The sequence below is a fragment of the Etheostoma spectabile genome, chromosome 2 (assembly GCF_008692095.1).
Source record: "Etheostoma spectabile isolate EspeVRDwgs_2016 chromosome 2, UIUC_Espe_1.0, whole genome shotgun sequence".
Lineage (NCBI taxonomy): Eukaryota > Metazoa > Chordata > Actinopteri > Perciformes > Percidae > Etheostoma > Etheostoma spectabile.
In genome coordinates, this window is record NC_045734.1 from 6,393,261 (window position 1) to 6,408,782 (window position 15,522).

The 15,522-nt window shown below is 38.8% G+C and overlaps 1 protein-coding gene and 1 long non-coding RNA gene across 2 annotated transcripts; one reads left to right on the forward strand and one right to left on the reverse strand.

Annotated features, from left to right (window-relative positions):
- Positions 1 to 130: 130 nt before the first annotated feature.
- On the forward strand, positions 131 to 4,805 carry coq7 (coenzyme Q7 homolog, ubiquinone (yeast)). The gene is made up of 6 exons (XM_032541539.1): positions 131 to 358; positions 1,827 to 2,005; positions 2,861 to 2,975; positions 3,260 to 3,399; positions 4,208 to 4,276; positions 4,502 to 4,805. The coding sequence occupies exons 1-6, from the start codon at positions 274 to 276 to the stop codon at positions 4,577 to 4,579; spliced, it is 666 nt and encodes a 221-aa protein (XP_032397430.1). The 5' UTR covers positions 131 to 273; the 3' UTR covers positions 4,580 to 4,805.
- Positions 4,806 to 8,478: 3,673 nt separating this feature from the next.
- LOC116705397 (uncharacterized) lies at positions 8,479 to 14,985 on the reverse strand. The gene is made up of 3 exons (XR_004335926.1): positions 14,955 to 14,985; positions 14,153 to 14,154; positions 8,479 to 8,757 (listed from the first exon to the last, which is right to left on the reverse strand). It is a non-coding gene; the product is annotated as an uncharacterized LOC116705397 (long non-coding RNA).
- Positions 14,986 to 15,522: the final 537 nt, after the last annotated feature.

A 15,522-nucleotide genomic window follows, 5' to 3' on the forward strand; every position in this document is an offset into this window, starting at 1 on the left:
TATATATATATATATATATATATAATTTTTACAATAGTACACAAGTTTTTATCTTTACATTCGAAGAAGGTACTGACATGTTTGTATGCCCCTCAAGCAAGAACAAACAAACGTGGACGCGTGGACGTAACGCGATTACGTCATTAGTCTGCGCCACGTCAAGCTTCTGTTTTCAATGACAGTTTGCACTCTATGTTTGCACTCCGCAAATGTCTTTTAGCTTTATTTTGATAACACAAGTAGGCTAATTAGTTCAATTATAAGGGGACTACCATGCACAGAGCCGCGCGCACAGCTTTGTGTAACTGGTCGAATGTTCTCGCACCAGCGACGATTCGCCAGAGTTTGAAATGCAGAAGTAAGCTGAACGTTTGTTCTTTTGTTTTCTTCATGAGCGACAGTGTTGAAAATGCTAAAACACTTGTCTAATCTAAACTGGTCGGGCTTTGTATGTAGCTAACGTAGTAAGGTTAGCTATCCGGTATTATTGTAGCGTTGTAAGTCATCATGGTCATTGGGTAACGAGGGCGTTGCTCTGTTTCATAACACACTTTAGCTAGGAAGGTAACTGAAAGTTGACTTGCTCCTTGAGATTTAGTTTGTTGTATTTGACCCTCATGTTGTCCTCGGGTCAAAATGGCCCGTTTTCCTATTTCAATGTTCTTTTTAATTCCCCCAAATAACATGATTGATTCCACACAACGCTCTTTGGCAAGTACAAATCTCTACTTTCATTCATTTTGGGGCGTCTTATTCAATTTTTAGAAAAACAAATTGAAGTGGTTTTGAAATAGCATTGTTTAAAAGTTGACATATTCCAGTCTGTGATTATCCAGCAACATACATTCCTTTAATTTTAGTCTAAACATTAGGTATAATCTCCTTAAAGTGAGGTTTATTGACCATAAATTCCAAAAATAACTGTAAAACTAAAATTAATAAGTATGTTAATAGTGTTACGTAGTGTTAAACGTCAGAAAAAGTGACAAACATTCAAAAAAGCGTCAAAAGTGTTTAAAAAAGGAACAGAAACATAAGAAAAAGTTAAAAACATTGATTAAAAAGCGTCAACAAAGTGTTGATTTTCAATTTTGATGGGAAGACAACACAAGGGTTAAATAACTTCCTTAACATAAAAAATGGAAATCACCAGCTGTTGCTATAGTACATTTCCATCCATATGACATGCAACCAATTGTCACAACACTTACATAGCAAAAGGCATCAAAGCTTAAAATGAACACACAGTAAAATTTGCTTGTAATGTTGCAAGGTTGTAACTAAATGTTTGACATACTTAACCCTCCTGGTGTCCTCAGGTCAAATTTGACCCTTTTTTGAAAAGGTTTCTACATCAGAAATTTGGGTTTCTTTCAACCAAATTGTCAAAAACAAGAACGTGGATGGTTCCACTCTCTTCACAAGTAAAATGAATGATCAGTTCACTACTTTCATTGAATTTGGGTGTTTTTTCATTTTATAGTATTTTAGTTTTTTATTTTTAATAAAAGAATGTTAAAGAGTGACAAAAATGTTCCATAACAAAGCGCTGAAAAGTACAGACAGAAACATTTTTAAAAAAGTGACATAAATAATTGGAAAAAAGTTTAAAACACGTTGAGAAATTGTGACTAAATGTCGAAAAAATGACAAAACCATCGGGACCAAAATGTTACATTTTGACCTACAAAAGCAAAAGTTGCATGGTTGATGGGACGACAACACAAGGGTTAAGCCCTGGCGTTCCTAAAAAGAAAAGCAAAATGATACCTTCATGGCCCCTGTGTCGTTGTTATTGTGTTGTAACCATAGACTGTATATATTAGTGCCCCCGCAGCTGAACTCACGTGCCTACAGTGTGGTCCCGACCCCATGCGACAGTGAGGAGAAGGAGATGTTGGACCGAATGCTGCGCGTGGACCACGCGGGTGAATACGGGGCCAACCGCATCTACGCCGGCCAGATGGCAGTGTTGGGGCGAACTAGTACTGGACCCCTCATCCAGGTAAATGGACAGAGTGTGACACAGGGCTTTGAAGTAGGACAGAAGTTTGCTCTGGCGACAATGTTTACTTGATTTTTCAAAATTCATCATTGTTGATATTGATGGCTCCAAATGTCAAAGTATTATTCAATACCAAGAATCATGTGTCAGAACAATATTACCAGTGTGACTGGCTTAGGATGCTTTCTACTGTAGGATAGTACAAATGTCAAATTCACTATTAACTTTGATTTAACACTGATCAATGTTTAGTTAGGACACTAGAATTTGATTTGAGAAATAGGGTGAAACTGTAAAGTTGTAGTGTATTTTCACTTACAAATCTTGCCTAGTGTGTAGGGCTGGGTACCGAATTCAATACTTTTTAGGCACCAACCGAATTGCCTCTGAAGTATTGAGTATGGAAAAATGCCTCGTCATTCAATACCTATTTTCAATACCTAAGGAGTAAACCTCATCGTCGCCAGTGAGCCAATAAACACGCATCATGCTTCTACCCAGATCTAATAATGCTGGTGATTGGCTGTCTAATGTTACACATTGTAGAGGCAGGCAGAAAAATACTCGGGGCTCGCATAGTAGGAGCTGAGAAATAAATACTAAGATTTGTGCTGAAATGTGTAATGTTGTAATTTCTTTTTTTTTTATAAAATTGGTAACAAAAAAAGTATTGTTTAGGAACCAGACGTCACAGTATTGGTATCGGTACCGGTACTGAACATTTTTGAACGATACCCGGCCCTACTAGTTCCACAAAGGATCCACAAAAAGAAGAAAAAAAATCGATTTGTGCGTTCAGCAAGAGAGTAACTGCTTAATTCTTGACACTCCATATTCATGTTTTTTTCTTTTTAGGAAATGTGGGACCAAGAAAAGCACCACCTTTCAAAATTTAATGAACTTCTGGCTGAGAACAGAGTTCGACCCACAGCGCTGTTACCCCTCTGGAACATCGCTGGCTTTCTATTAGGTTGGTACAGCCCATAAGCACACAGCAGAGTTATAAAATAACTTACTTTGACAAAGCAAAAGCAAAAAAGAAGAAGGATTTTTGACACAGTTTTGCATTTGTCCACCCACATATTAGAACTTGATGTTGACGTATTTACAAGTGTATAAACACGTTTTTTCAGGTTGGTGAGCTTGAACACTATTTCACTAATCTGCTGTAGTTGTTAGGCAATATGTAGTCAGTTGTTGCTTTAATATTAAATCCTAAATGTGCATTTCTTTTGTTTTTAAATCGACTCCAAGGTGCGTCCAGTGCACTACTGGGAAAAGAGGGGGCCATGGCCTGCACTGTGGCGGTGGAGGAGAGTATTTCAGAGCACTACAACAGCCAGATAAGAGCTCTGATGGAGAGGGACCCCGAGAGATATACTGAACTGTTACAAGTGAGTCACTGGAACTCTGCCACTGCCATTGGCAAAGGCCTTTTTGTGATGGTTCATTAAGGATGTGAAGGAATGTTACTGTGGAATGGTTTTACTCATGGTTAAGTAGTACACAGAAACAAAGAAGCATCTGAAAAAATTAAAGCATAAATGCCAAACAAACTACATACAGAGGATCAAGAAAAAAAATAACAAAACAGAGGAAGAAGTTCTGAAATGAAGTCATGATAGTCAAAGTATGGCTAAGTGATTATTGAGATTGTAAAAAAGGGATGACCTGTTCTAAAGGCTGGCAGCGTTCGCCAGATCAATTCCGATTGCCATGTTTACAAGTCAGAACATGAGGTTATATCCATAAAGAAGCATGCATCGTATTTAGATTTGATTATTGCCACTCGTGCACACTAGCTAGCACAGGCTGTTGCCTTTAAAGAAGGGGTTAAAAGGTATGTTGCATATCTTCATGGTGCTGGTTCAGGTTTTAGTATAATTGGTGTCTCCCAGGTTAAACAGTAGGATTTCTGACATTTTGTCTTTAGTGTGTTTGCCTCCACTAACATCACCAAATTGCCATTTCTTCCTGGGCTGAATGGTTGAGTCATGCAGATAATATGAATGGAACTAGGACAAATAGCTTCAGATTAACCAGTGGTTTGAGCAACATTCACATTTGAACCATGTTAATAAAACAATTTAAAAAAACAACCATAAACCTGTTAGAATAACTTGGCACATTAGTCTAGGGAAAGCAGAGACATCTGAATAAGTGTAATTACTTAATGAATGATCTTGGGGTTTATTTTAATAGATCATAAAGGAATTCAGAGATGATGAGCTGGAGCATCATGACACAGGGTTGGAGCACGATGCTGAAAAAGTAAGTATATTTCATTTCTCTTTTACTGCAATATCTACATAAATACTGTGATTTCACAAAACTTTGATGAAATGACGCCATGTTGTGTTGAAGTTCACTAAAATAAGTATGAAACACTAAAATATCAGTAGTCATATACTAGTATTTAGCTGTCTTTGCCGTTTTTAATGAATGCCATTTAATGCACTGCAATCTAAGACCGTTTGATCTGTGTTTTTGTTTTAGATACCTGGATACTGGCTAATAAAAAATGCAATACAGCTTGGCTGCAAAGCTGCAATATATGTTTCTCAACGTGTCTAATATTGTATGTGGAATAATTGTCAAAAATGTCAAGTTTTTTCTTGTGCAATTTCTAGCTTAAAAGTATTGTATACAAACATTCACAGTTGCCTACTTGAACAAAAATTGTACTGCTTTGTACGGTGTTTAATACATGGACTGTTTAGGTAGGTAGGGGTACCCCTATAGAAATAACATTTCTATGGGTAACCCTTTCTGAATTAAATAGCAGCTCTACACTGTTGTGCATAAATCCTGTCGCAACGTCTGATAAGTAATGTTGAATATTGGTGGAATAAAGATCACCTTGATGATCCAATGAATTTTTTTACGAGAGGTTACAAAAAATATTCCTAAAAGCTAATAAGATCTTATTAATGGTTGTTTTCTTCCTTAAGGTATTCTTTTATCTGCCAGTGCAGCAATGGACAAAAGACAAAGATCTCACGCTTGCCGTTCACCAAAACATAAATACCTAAAATACATGTAATGAGGACATGTTGTTACAAGCATACATAACCATCATACCCTTCAACAAACTATCATGTTTCACATGTAATAGTTCATATATCAAGCTGAGCAATGACTTGTCATCCTGGCCTAACTGCTAAGCGCCCTCACACAGCTGTTGTGGGTGCATTAGATCCCTGAGAAAGAGGGATTTAACAAGGGACTTGTCCATGGCCCCCTAATCTATTGGGCCACTAGCAGGTCGAGTAAAGAGTTTAAACCCAAAGCTTGTTACTCATGGTTTGGTCTTTTTTATGCACTGGGGACAAGATGATGCAATGATTTACAGCCGGTGGCTGTGGATGATAGTACTCAAATGAAAGCTTTAGATAGTAATTTGACTCTTGGCTCTGGCAGGTGGTAAGGATGGTTAAATTGAAAACGTCATACTATGCAATACATATGAACACAGACGGGCGACAAATTAAAGAAAAACGATTGGTTGTGATGCAAGATAAGCCTCAATCTACAAGTCTGTGGAAATATGGAGGGATGAAAACACACTTAGTCCAAAACATTTGATGATGGTGAAGAGCTCTGTCTGACATGTAGGTTCAAAATCTCCCAAATGGATTCCATACGGACAGCGAAGGCCATAGCATATGATTCACATACTTTTCATACTCATCAATGTTACAGCTGAAACAATAAGTTGATTAATCAGAAACTATTCTGATAGTCGATGAATAGTTTAGGTTTTAGCCATACTAGCGGCTTAGCTCTATGGAGGGCAAGATCGGCCAAATGGTCGGCTGGTCGGTCATTGGAACTAAAGTAAGCCGAAAACAGAATGAAATATGATATCTCAACAACCATTGGATGGATTGCCATGCAATTTTGTTTATGATCCCCAGAGGATGAATCCTGATGACGTTGAACCTGAAGAGTTTCATGATGAGGTTCACATTTATCTGTTTTAAGATTATTTAAGGAACCTTTATTATTTGATAGAGCAGCTGGAGAATGACAGAAAAGGGGGAAGAGAGGGTGAAGATGGCAGATAGCAAACAAACTTGGGCCACCAAGGACTCTATGTAGCGCTCACTCTACTGGGTGAGCATTTTTTGGTTTTGAGTGAAAAATCTCAACTATTGGACAGATTGTCATTGTACTGATTGGTGATCTCCTTACCTTTCAAATAACGCCATGACCAGATCAACATTTCAGTTTGTCCAATACCTCCAATACTTATTAAGAAAATGATCATTAGATCAACTGATATATTCAGGGTCTTTTCCTTTAATTCACCACCTGTCTGTATATCAGTGTCTGTGCTAGAAGTGTCTCACGGAGGTAAGATGTTACCCAGGTTCACAGCCTCTGATCTATTTTGCCCAGCATGAAGTCAGAGGAGTTATTTTAACTGGGGTGGGTTTGCATAACAGACCTAATGGAGGCCATACGGCATATTAACCTCAAGGGTTAATATGCTGTACAGCCTCCATTCCTTAAAAATAGGTTTTTCCTGCTAGCTTTTACCTCTTTTATCAGCCCAAGCAAAAGCGGAAGTTGAACAACCCCAAACCCGCCATGTTTGTTACAGTGATACATTATGAGATGATTGTTTAGTGCAAACCTGAAATAAGATGTTGTGTATTGCCAGTTTAGTTGAGTGATCATAGGCTTCTCTTCTTAGCATTTCTGCACACCATGAAATGGTGATCAGCTCATCCAAATGGCTCCGTTCAACTGTATGAGGGCATCTAGTAATACCTTAACCCATTTTAATTGTACTAATCATTTCTCTGTTCTATTAATGAATTGGTAATTGGAGTCCCTGTTATGGTCCCTGTGTGTTGCAGCGATTGTTTCTATATTTTTTAAGCTGTAAAAGCTTTCACACTATTACCTGCACTAAATAAAAGAGTATGGGATGTTCTTGTTTTGATGACAACAACAAAAAGGCACAAATGTCACTTCAAAAGTCCAAAGAGGTCACCCCACTTTGCATAAGCAATATGAGACAGAGGGCAGCTCTGAAAATCAAAGGTAGAGCATCATACATTCTCTCTGCCCTAGATTAATAGTGCTGACAGTTTAATAGCAAGGTGCAACTGTTTAAATAAAGCATCAAAAGTACAGCTCCATCTGTAGCACCATTTTGGGTGACGAAATTATCGGTCAACAAAAACAGGAGTGATGACTCAGTCAACATGCAGGTGTTAATAACCACAAACCATCGACTCTACATCAACATTAACTGCCATTTTTTTTTTAAAACTATAGACATACTACTTTTTATATCACTTTTAATTTCCCTTAATCAAAAACTCACTTTCTGCGTCCGTCTATGGCCATCAGGAGTTCATGTGACCTGATTAGGTTCTTTTCTCAGAATCACTCAAAGGAATCTGCTGAAACACTGCAAAGAAATTGGCAACAAGAATTTGAAAAGGGGCAATAAAACTAAACTAAACTGGGACTGTCTTGCTACCCGTGAATAATTGCGGTTGTAAATTTTGAGCAGCACGAATAATAGAAATCCTTAGAGGTCATAAAAGCTTTCGGATACAGATTGTATTGCTTCTTGGCTTGGGTAGATGCAGACTGTCAGTCAGCAGGCCTTTCTGGGGTTTATGGTAACTAATAGATAGCATAGGGTCCGTCTGTAGCATTTAGGAGCCTCAGGGGAATAAGTAGGAATTGTTTCACTTTAGAATCACCATCATACAGTATTGAGTTTGTAAATACACAATGCTGGATTTTTTACAAAATAATCACCTATTAAATATCTCCTGTTCATTGATGAGCTGGAAGAAAAAAGAAGGACACAGGGTAACGGTGAAGGCCCAGTGACACAAGACACAGTATTGTTCCCTTTCTCCTTGAGGACATGTACCCATCTTTGTGTATTTAAATGTGAGTGCTTCTATTTCTATTTAAAATGATTCCAGCCAGAGTGTCCTCTACGAGGTAAACAGCTTTCTCAATGTTCAACCATAATGTAAAATGTGTAAACCTGTGGCCCACTCTGGCAGGATTTAAATACATAGTTTGACCAAAGAAATAGAATGAAAGGTAGAATGGACATTGGATTGTTGGCCGTTGTCATTTGACTAGTTCAAGAGAAAGCGGTGACAGCACACGTAAAATGTGTCAACTCTGTTTTCTTGATTTACCTGACTTACTGATAGAAATATGAAGCAATTAAATACAGTAATCCTCAATTCCACTCTGGTAGAAAGGCAACAGTAATAAAGCGGGGAAGTCCCTCCCCTTTCGGTGTCCACCATGGGACCTTATTCTGGAAAAAATATGTACGTGGTCAATGACAAGAGACAAAACACATTTTGATGCTGTTTGAATTGGGCCATGATATGTTTGTCAATTTAAAAGAAAGTCTTTCTAATTACATATTTTCTCAGTTTTATAATTTTACGTCAAACTGCGACATTCATATCCTTTAAACTGACAAACGTTTTATGTGTAGTTCATGGCACAATCCAAACGGGATCAAAAAAGAATTTGTCTCTTGCTATTCCCTAGCGTACATATTTTTTCGGAACTAAAAATGGTGATCCACCAGAAGGGGAGTGACGTCCCCTCTCTATAGTGCACAAAACACACCTTTTCATGATTTATTTATACTATTTGTGCGGTAGTAGCCCACCACAACGGTCACGGTTCTTTACGATGGCAAAGGTACACATAAAAATGGCCGCCGCTCTGACCATCCTGCTGTGTTGATTCTACTGTCGTTCTTTTGCTATGGGTTTGACATTTTGGGAACTACACCTATTTGCTTTCTTGCTGAGAGTTAGATGAGAAAACAAGCGCAGATATTCCAAGATGTCTACTATTGCTTTTTGGTATTGATACTACATCTACTTGTACAGTATATATACAGTAGGTACAATTATCTAGTATATAACTATACAAATAAGTGTCCACATTCACTTTCTCTGTGTGATCTCCCGGGGATTTCATTACTTTAAGCCCATTATGCTGCAAAGTCTGTCAACCTTGGGAGAGACTAACTTTGTATCCTGACATGATATGACTAAGCACGGACATCATGATATTAGGTTTTATCTGATGAGCTCAGCCCAGTTGACGGCCTGGGGTGATAAAGCTAACACAGATGTCACCATAAATTGGATGCATAAATCATGTGCATGCTTAAGAGTATGCGTTGCCTTGATCCTTTAACAAGGAGTTCCCAGAAGTAAGAGGCTATTTTTTCGAACTCGGACTCAGTAGAGCTTTTCACATACTTTTGGTTATCCAGGTCAACTATTCACATAGAGCAGCATGGGCTGAAAAACAGCCACCCTCAGACAGCCAACTCTATAAATAGTAAACATTTTTACTGTTCTGTGGTATGTCTATACATATAAATATCTACAGAGTGATGTCAGTGTTTGCTTTAGAATACTATGTATGTAACAGTTGATAATGGGTTTATGGTTTTACGCCATTTTTCTTCCATGCTTTTTGCTTGTAAAATTATACCGTATGTTAAATTGTTCTGTTGAAAGATGCATGTGTGCATGTCCACGTGCATGTGACTACTTAAACCCATGATAAATATTTTGGGTGACTGAGACCACGTGTCCACATGTCTTCACAACACTTGATGCAAAGGGCTGACATCACTTCAGCTGGAATCTTTGATTTACGGCCTGCCACACAGTGCCATCTACCAATCGCTTTGGAGAAAGAAAAAACACACCAAGGTCAGTCCTGGAGAAAGGTTCATCGGTACAAAATTTCCAAAAATTAATTTCATGATTAGAAACTGTGTTGCGCAATTTTCATAAGACCACATTTTCACAAACAAGCATGCAAAAAATAATAATAAAGGAACTCTCGTCATAATGTATATGTTTTAATTGGATCTTTTCAACGGGGTTACAATTCAAATGTAGAGGTTTTTCTGCATACGCATGTAACAATCGATTTTTAGTGTGTGGATTTAATTGTTGTAACATGAGGTATATACAATCAGGTCATAACACACCAAACAAAATGGCATGCAAACACAATTTCTGTCTGTTTTGGACCAACTATGCCATCAAATCTTGCGCAGACATTCACGGTCCCCATAGGATGAATCCTGATTGGTGATCTTTCTCACTTTCCTTCTAGTTTTCACTCATCAAGTGAAATATCTGAAAATCTACTGGATGCATTGGCACAACATGTTGCATGACATTCATGATTCACAGAATAGGAATTCTTATGACTCTGGTGATTCATTCAAGTTAAAATCTCAAAGACCTCTGTTTTGTTCTCTCTGGCAGCACATTTTGCATTAAGCGGTGATTGAGATATCGGAAAAAACAGTGCACCGTTTCACACACAAGTGAGTTAAAGAGCGAGTCTGTTGCGTTAGTGTTGCACCCTCAGAATGAACTGCCAGGAACACGTCCATCTTCATTTTGCAGCGTTTAATAGAAGAAATAGCCACGTTTCCGTACAAGCATGTTTCTGTCTCATAGTGTGTATGCACAATGCTCTTCTGCTTCTCTTAAAGACAAAGTGCTTCCCTCCAAAAGGGAGTAAAAAGTACATTGTTCCTCACACACAGTCCATTGGCATTAAACCATATCATAAACTGTTATGATGAAAACAGAACAGTTTTCAGTGCACTACACCCTTCCCCACTAAAATAAAAAAAAATGCTACATTAGCACTACCTACTCTCTCTGGTGGAGCAACCACTGCTGGGTGATGGAAAACACGTCACTAACTGTGTGCCGCTTGTGATTTTTTTTCACCGGGATTGTAGCAACAGAATTTGTTTTGCTTTTTTCAGTGGGCCATCAGCTCAAACACCATTGGGTTACCTCATCCTGCAATAGATAGTAACTTAATAGACATTTAAATACACATCTTAAAGATTATTTCTTTTTAATTTGTGCTACCATCAGGTCAAAGTTTTAATTTGTCTAATACTTATGTTTTTGACCAAATAACTGCCAAACTAATGACCCTTCCCATCTGCCTCAGCTGTAACAAGCAAATATTAGCTTACTAACACACTAAGCTAAGTTGATGAACAGGTTAAACATTATACTTGCTAAACATCATTATAGCCGTTTTCTCATATGAACTCCAGACAATGTCTGACAAATCAGGTCCGGACATTGTCTGAAGTTGCCCGTTCTTCCATTTAGCACACAACAGGAGATTCTTTGTCTCAGACATGTTCTCAATTACTGGAAATACTCTTTTTGGTTTAAGTGAGGGTGGCCCCTAGTATGCAGGAGACAAGACACCAGTTACACCACGGCCACTTAGCCAGTTTGTAATTTGGTCATTAACTACCGAGTCTCATGTCTCCTTGTTGGCCGTTACCAGCAGAAGTTGAGAATCTAGTTGTCACTCCAGTTAGACATTTTTGTTGTCTTCCAGGTGAATCACCCTTCTTCTTCACCCTTAGTTATTTGTTTTCTTCCGGTTTTGGAAGACTTACTCTTTTTACACATGAGCTCCAACAAACATTACACAGACTTAGTTGTCACTTTAGTGATATATTAAATCATCCAGGCCTAAATATTTCTCACAAATAACAGATGTGTGTACTGAAGTCTAAGTAGTAAAAACCATGATCAAATGGACAAAAAGACAAACATCAAGGTGACATTTGTCTGTATCTTCTCTTATCAGATGAGGCCTGCACAGCTGTTTGCACTGTGTTGTGCGATAGTCGTTTCGTTGATCAGGTGTAAAGACTCATGTCAAGGACCTAATGCCGAGTGCCCGAGCTTAGCATGACGTGACCCCACCACTGGTATCCATCACTGCACTGACAGGCCTGGTGGTTCATCCAGCATGACTCCAAGGCCACGTTGCTGCTCCACTGTGTCATGAGCCCCAAAGACAAGCTGTGCACTAAATTACAATATGCACCCCCCCCCCCCCCCCCCCCCCCCCCCCCCCCTTCTGAACCAGTAGCTCACTTACGCAAGACAATTAAACAAAACCATGATAGAGAGGGCAGTAATTTAATGGCCAAAATTGTTAAGGGAAAAAACAGCCTATATGCAAGCTGCATGACCTGATATGACCTGATATATGTTTAACTTAAGGCACACACTAACATTTGTGCATGATGCTCTTAGTTCTCTAATGTCACAACTTGTCCTTTACACATCTTTGACTGTTTAGGATTGTGGTTGTGGCATTCATACTTGAGGCGGAACATATTTGCCTGGATGAAGGTGCGTCTGGCACGCCAATAAGGTGGACAGAACGCATAGTTTGGTTGTGAGGTGAGAGTTAGCTGCAGCTTCTTGCAGCACACAAAACATTTACTTGTCAGCTATCCTGTTCTGTTACATCGCCACCCCACTCCTGCTGAATCCAACACTTTGTATTCTTGCCATCGACCCCTCCTCCATCTATCACACTGATGCATTGGCAGTATGCAGAAGGTTACCACGCAAAGCCTCTTTACACCTGGTTTTAGGGATAGTTTAGCGCACCCCACCTGCTAGCCTCCTGCAGTGGCCCAGCACTTTACACCGATCCCGCTAAGACCCTGCCTGTCGTCCTCACTGATTGAATGGAGTGCTCTGGCAGTGTTATTCCAACCAGGTCTCATATCTCGCCCGAGGCTCATTTTCATGGGGTTTGTAAAGATCCCACTCTTGTCTCCTATTAATCATGGGCCTCTTTTCCCAGCTATGCTCTCCAGTGCTGGTGACAACATAGATTCAGAGTGATGTTGTTGTAGATTGTCAAATTACATGCAACATGGCAGGGGAGGCTGCAAGGCATGATTGTGGTTTGTTTAGATTGGTTTCAAAACAGGAGCCTTTTGATTGAACCACTTTATGATTTGAATAAGTTTTTCATACTGTTGAATTTTGGAGTTGTTGCCTATGAGTTGCAACTTTTCTGGGCTGTGGTGTGGGGCATGATTCCAGCACATGACCGCTGTCTCTGGTTCAATGTTCTTTGAAGCTATCAGCCGACAACTATTCTAGCTCCCAGCCGGGACGTTAGCTTTTGAGGCTGGTGATGACACACATGCTCAGCAGACAAAGTGCCCGGACCACCTGGGCTTTAGGTGTCCTAACCTTGGAGGTTGGCTGTGAAAAATAACAACACAAGGGTCGAAAGAAAGCCTCCTACGCTGCAAAAGGGGCCAAGCAGTTGCCCCTGTCAGGGTGAAGTTCAACATGTCTCATGAGCCCCTTATGGGTTATGTAAAAAGACACATGTAATAGACTGTTAAAGATGCTAAGAGGGACAATGCTTGACCCGTGACAAGTTGTGGGAGTTGAATCACTGGAGGTGTAGCACACAAATTCACTTCAATCCATTGATCTAAAGCCTGCTGTGAAAATCGTATCATTCTGTCCAATCCCATATCAAAGAAAAACAAAATAGCAGCAATGCCATCTCTCTGTTCGTGACATTCTAGTGAAATGCTGATAGATTTACAGCAACTTCTTTCATTTTTCAGCTATTTGAGGTATCTGTTAAACAGATTGTTGCATCGATTTCTGGGAAGACAGATGGTGGTGTGCATGCTTCAAGACAACTAAAGGAATGAAGAATTGTTCAGCTCGGTAGATCAAATTCAGTATAGTTATGTCCTTAGGGTACATTTTTATTGTGCGTAGGTGCATACAATCTCACAGACATATTTTTGAGTAGCTTTGTTTTCTTTCTGGCCATAGTTGAAAGTGGCTAAAATAGCATGAAATGCTTGAAAATGAGACAGAAATACCATTTTTCTTTCTGCCAATGCAATGAGACAAACCTTGATAAATCTGTCTGCTTTGTTTATAAGTCTTTAAATGGTTAGGTCATTACTGCCTTTAAGATTGAAATCCTTGTACGGCCCTTTATCTGTGTCACATCTCAAGTCTGATTGTGGACTGTGTGTGCTGTAGTCAGTGTGTCCAGTCTCCTAAGAAGGATCGTGAAGTGATTGTGATAGATTTCTGTCTTTTTCTTAACTAACCTGCCGCTCTGCAGTCCTTTTTTGCCCCAACAGCCTCTGACCTTCAACACTATTATTAATTGATATTTGATTTCAAAGCCCTACGGCCTTGTGATCTTGCAGCGGTCAGTGCTACGTTCCCCTACAGCCATCCTTGATTTTATTACCAACCTGGGAGAGGCAACTGCTTGTGGCCCCAAAATGACCCAAAGGTTTAATACATACAATTTACACAATTAGAATTAATGGCAAATTTGCTACAAATTCACACCACTGAAGTAGAATATCAACAGTGATGGGTCTTGTGGCCCTGTCTAGTAGAGGAACCCTGTGTCATAATGCCGTTGTTCTATCAAACCTCGGCCAAGGTAGTATCGATCCATCATAGGAAAACTAACCAATAGTTATTTGTATCTGACAATTATTTGCTTTAATAACTGATTGATAGTTTAGTCTATGAAATGACAGAACATAGTGAAACAAGGCTCATCATTATTCCCTGAAGCCCAAGTTAACACTCTGAAAATGTCTAACCAACCGTCAAAAACTCAACTTTGTTGAATTTAGTATCATAGAAAACTAGGGGAAACCAGGAAAGAGTCCCACTTGAGAAGCTGGTACCAGTGATTTTTTTTCCTTTTTAGCTTGAAAAATATTTAATGAACAAAATTGTTGCAAACTAACTCTGTCAACTGACTAATTAATTAATCCCTTCTGCTCTACAGTAGTGGTTGGTTTCTGAGTGCCTGGGGATATACTGAAACTGCCATGTACAGTGGTGGTCAATAGGGGCCCTGCAGGTTAGGTTTGTTTTAACTTGACTGGTATCTAATTTATCTGAACTGTTAAATAACTAAGTTACCTTTCTATTGCAATTTACCGTTTGGAGATTTTTTTATCCCCAGTGTTGAACCTAGGTCAAAAAGTGTAAACGGGATCTAAGGGAGGCAGCAGCATATCTATAACATCTTCATAATCTCCTTCAACAATACTCCTTCTGTTGTCATTTCTATCTCTGGATCTCAGAAACAGCATGTCTTTAATTTAATTTTAATTTTGAACCCGTTTAATGTTAATAAAAGGCTCATGTAATGAATTACAGCACAACTGTATTTTCTCAATAACTTGTTAAACAGATTCAATGACAGAGTTAATTAGTATAATCTGCATAAGGATGGATTACAGACAATTATGTACAATTAAAGACAATTATTATATTTCATCTCAAATTTGCTTCTTCTGTAGTGGAATCATAATAATTTTATTATATAAGATCAAAGAATACAAAGAGTTATTTTTTTCCAACAATTGTTTATGAATCAAAAACCTCCATTCCAACGTCCATTTTTTAATCTCCTATACTAACTCCTATACTTACTTGTAATGATCGTTCTCCAGCATATGAACACATAAAGGGAAACCGTTATTTGGCAAATGTCTGTTTTTCTCACTTATAATATGGAGACTTTTAAAACAAGTTTTTAACTTGGTGCCACATCTAACTAGAGTGTCCTCCACCTGTGCCTTGAGAGTGTCCACTAACTTGTTGACCATG

Coding starts and splice junctions, on each gene's coding strand:
- coq7 (XM_032541539.1), top strand. CDS start 274: ATGCACAGAGCCGCGCGCACAGCTTTGTGTAACTGGTCGAATGTTCTC. Junction 3,400..4,207: donor GATATACTGAACTGTTACAA/GTGAGTCACTGG, acceptor TTATTTTAATAG/ATCATAAAGGAATTCAGAGA. Junction 4,277..4,501: donor TGGAGCACGATGCTGAAAAA/GTAAGTATATTT, acceptor TTTTTGTTTTAG/ATACCTGGATACTGGCTAAT.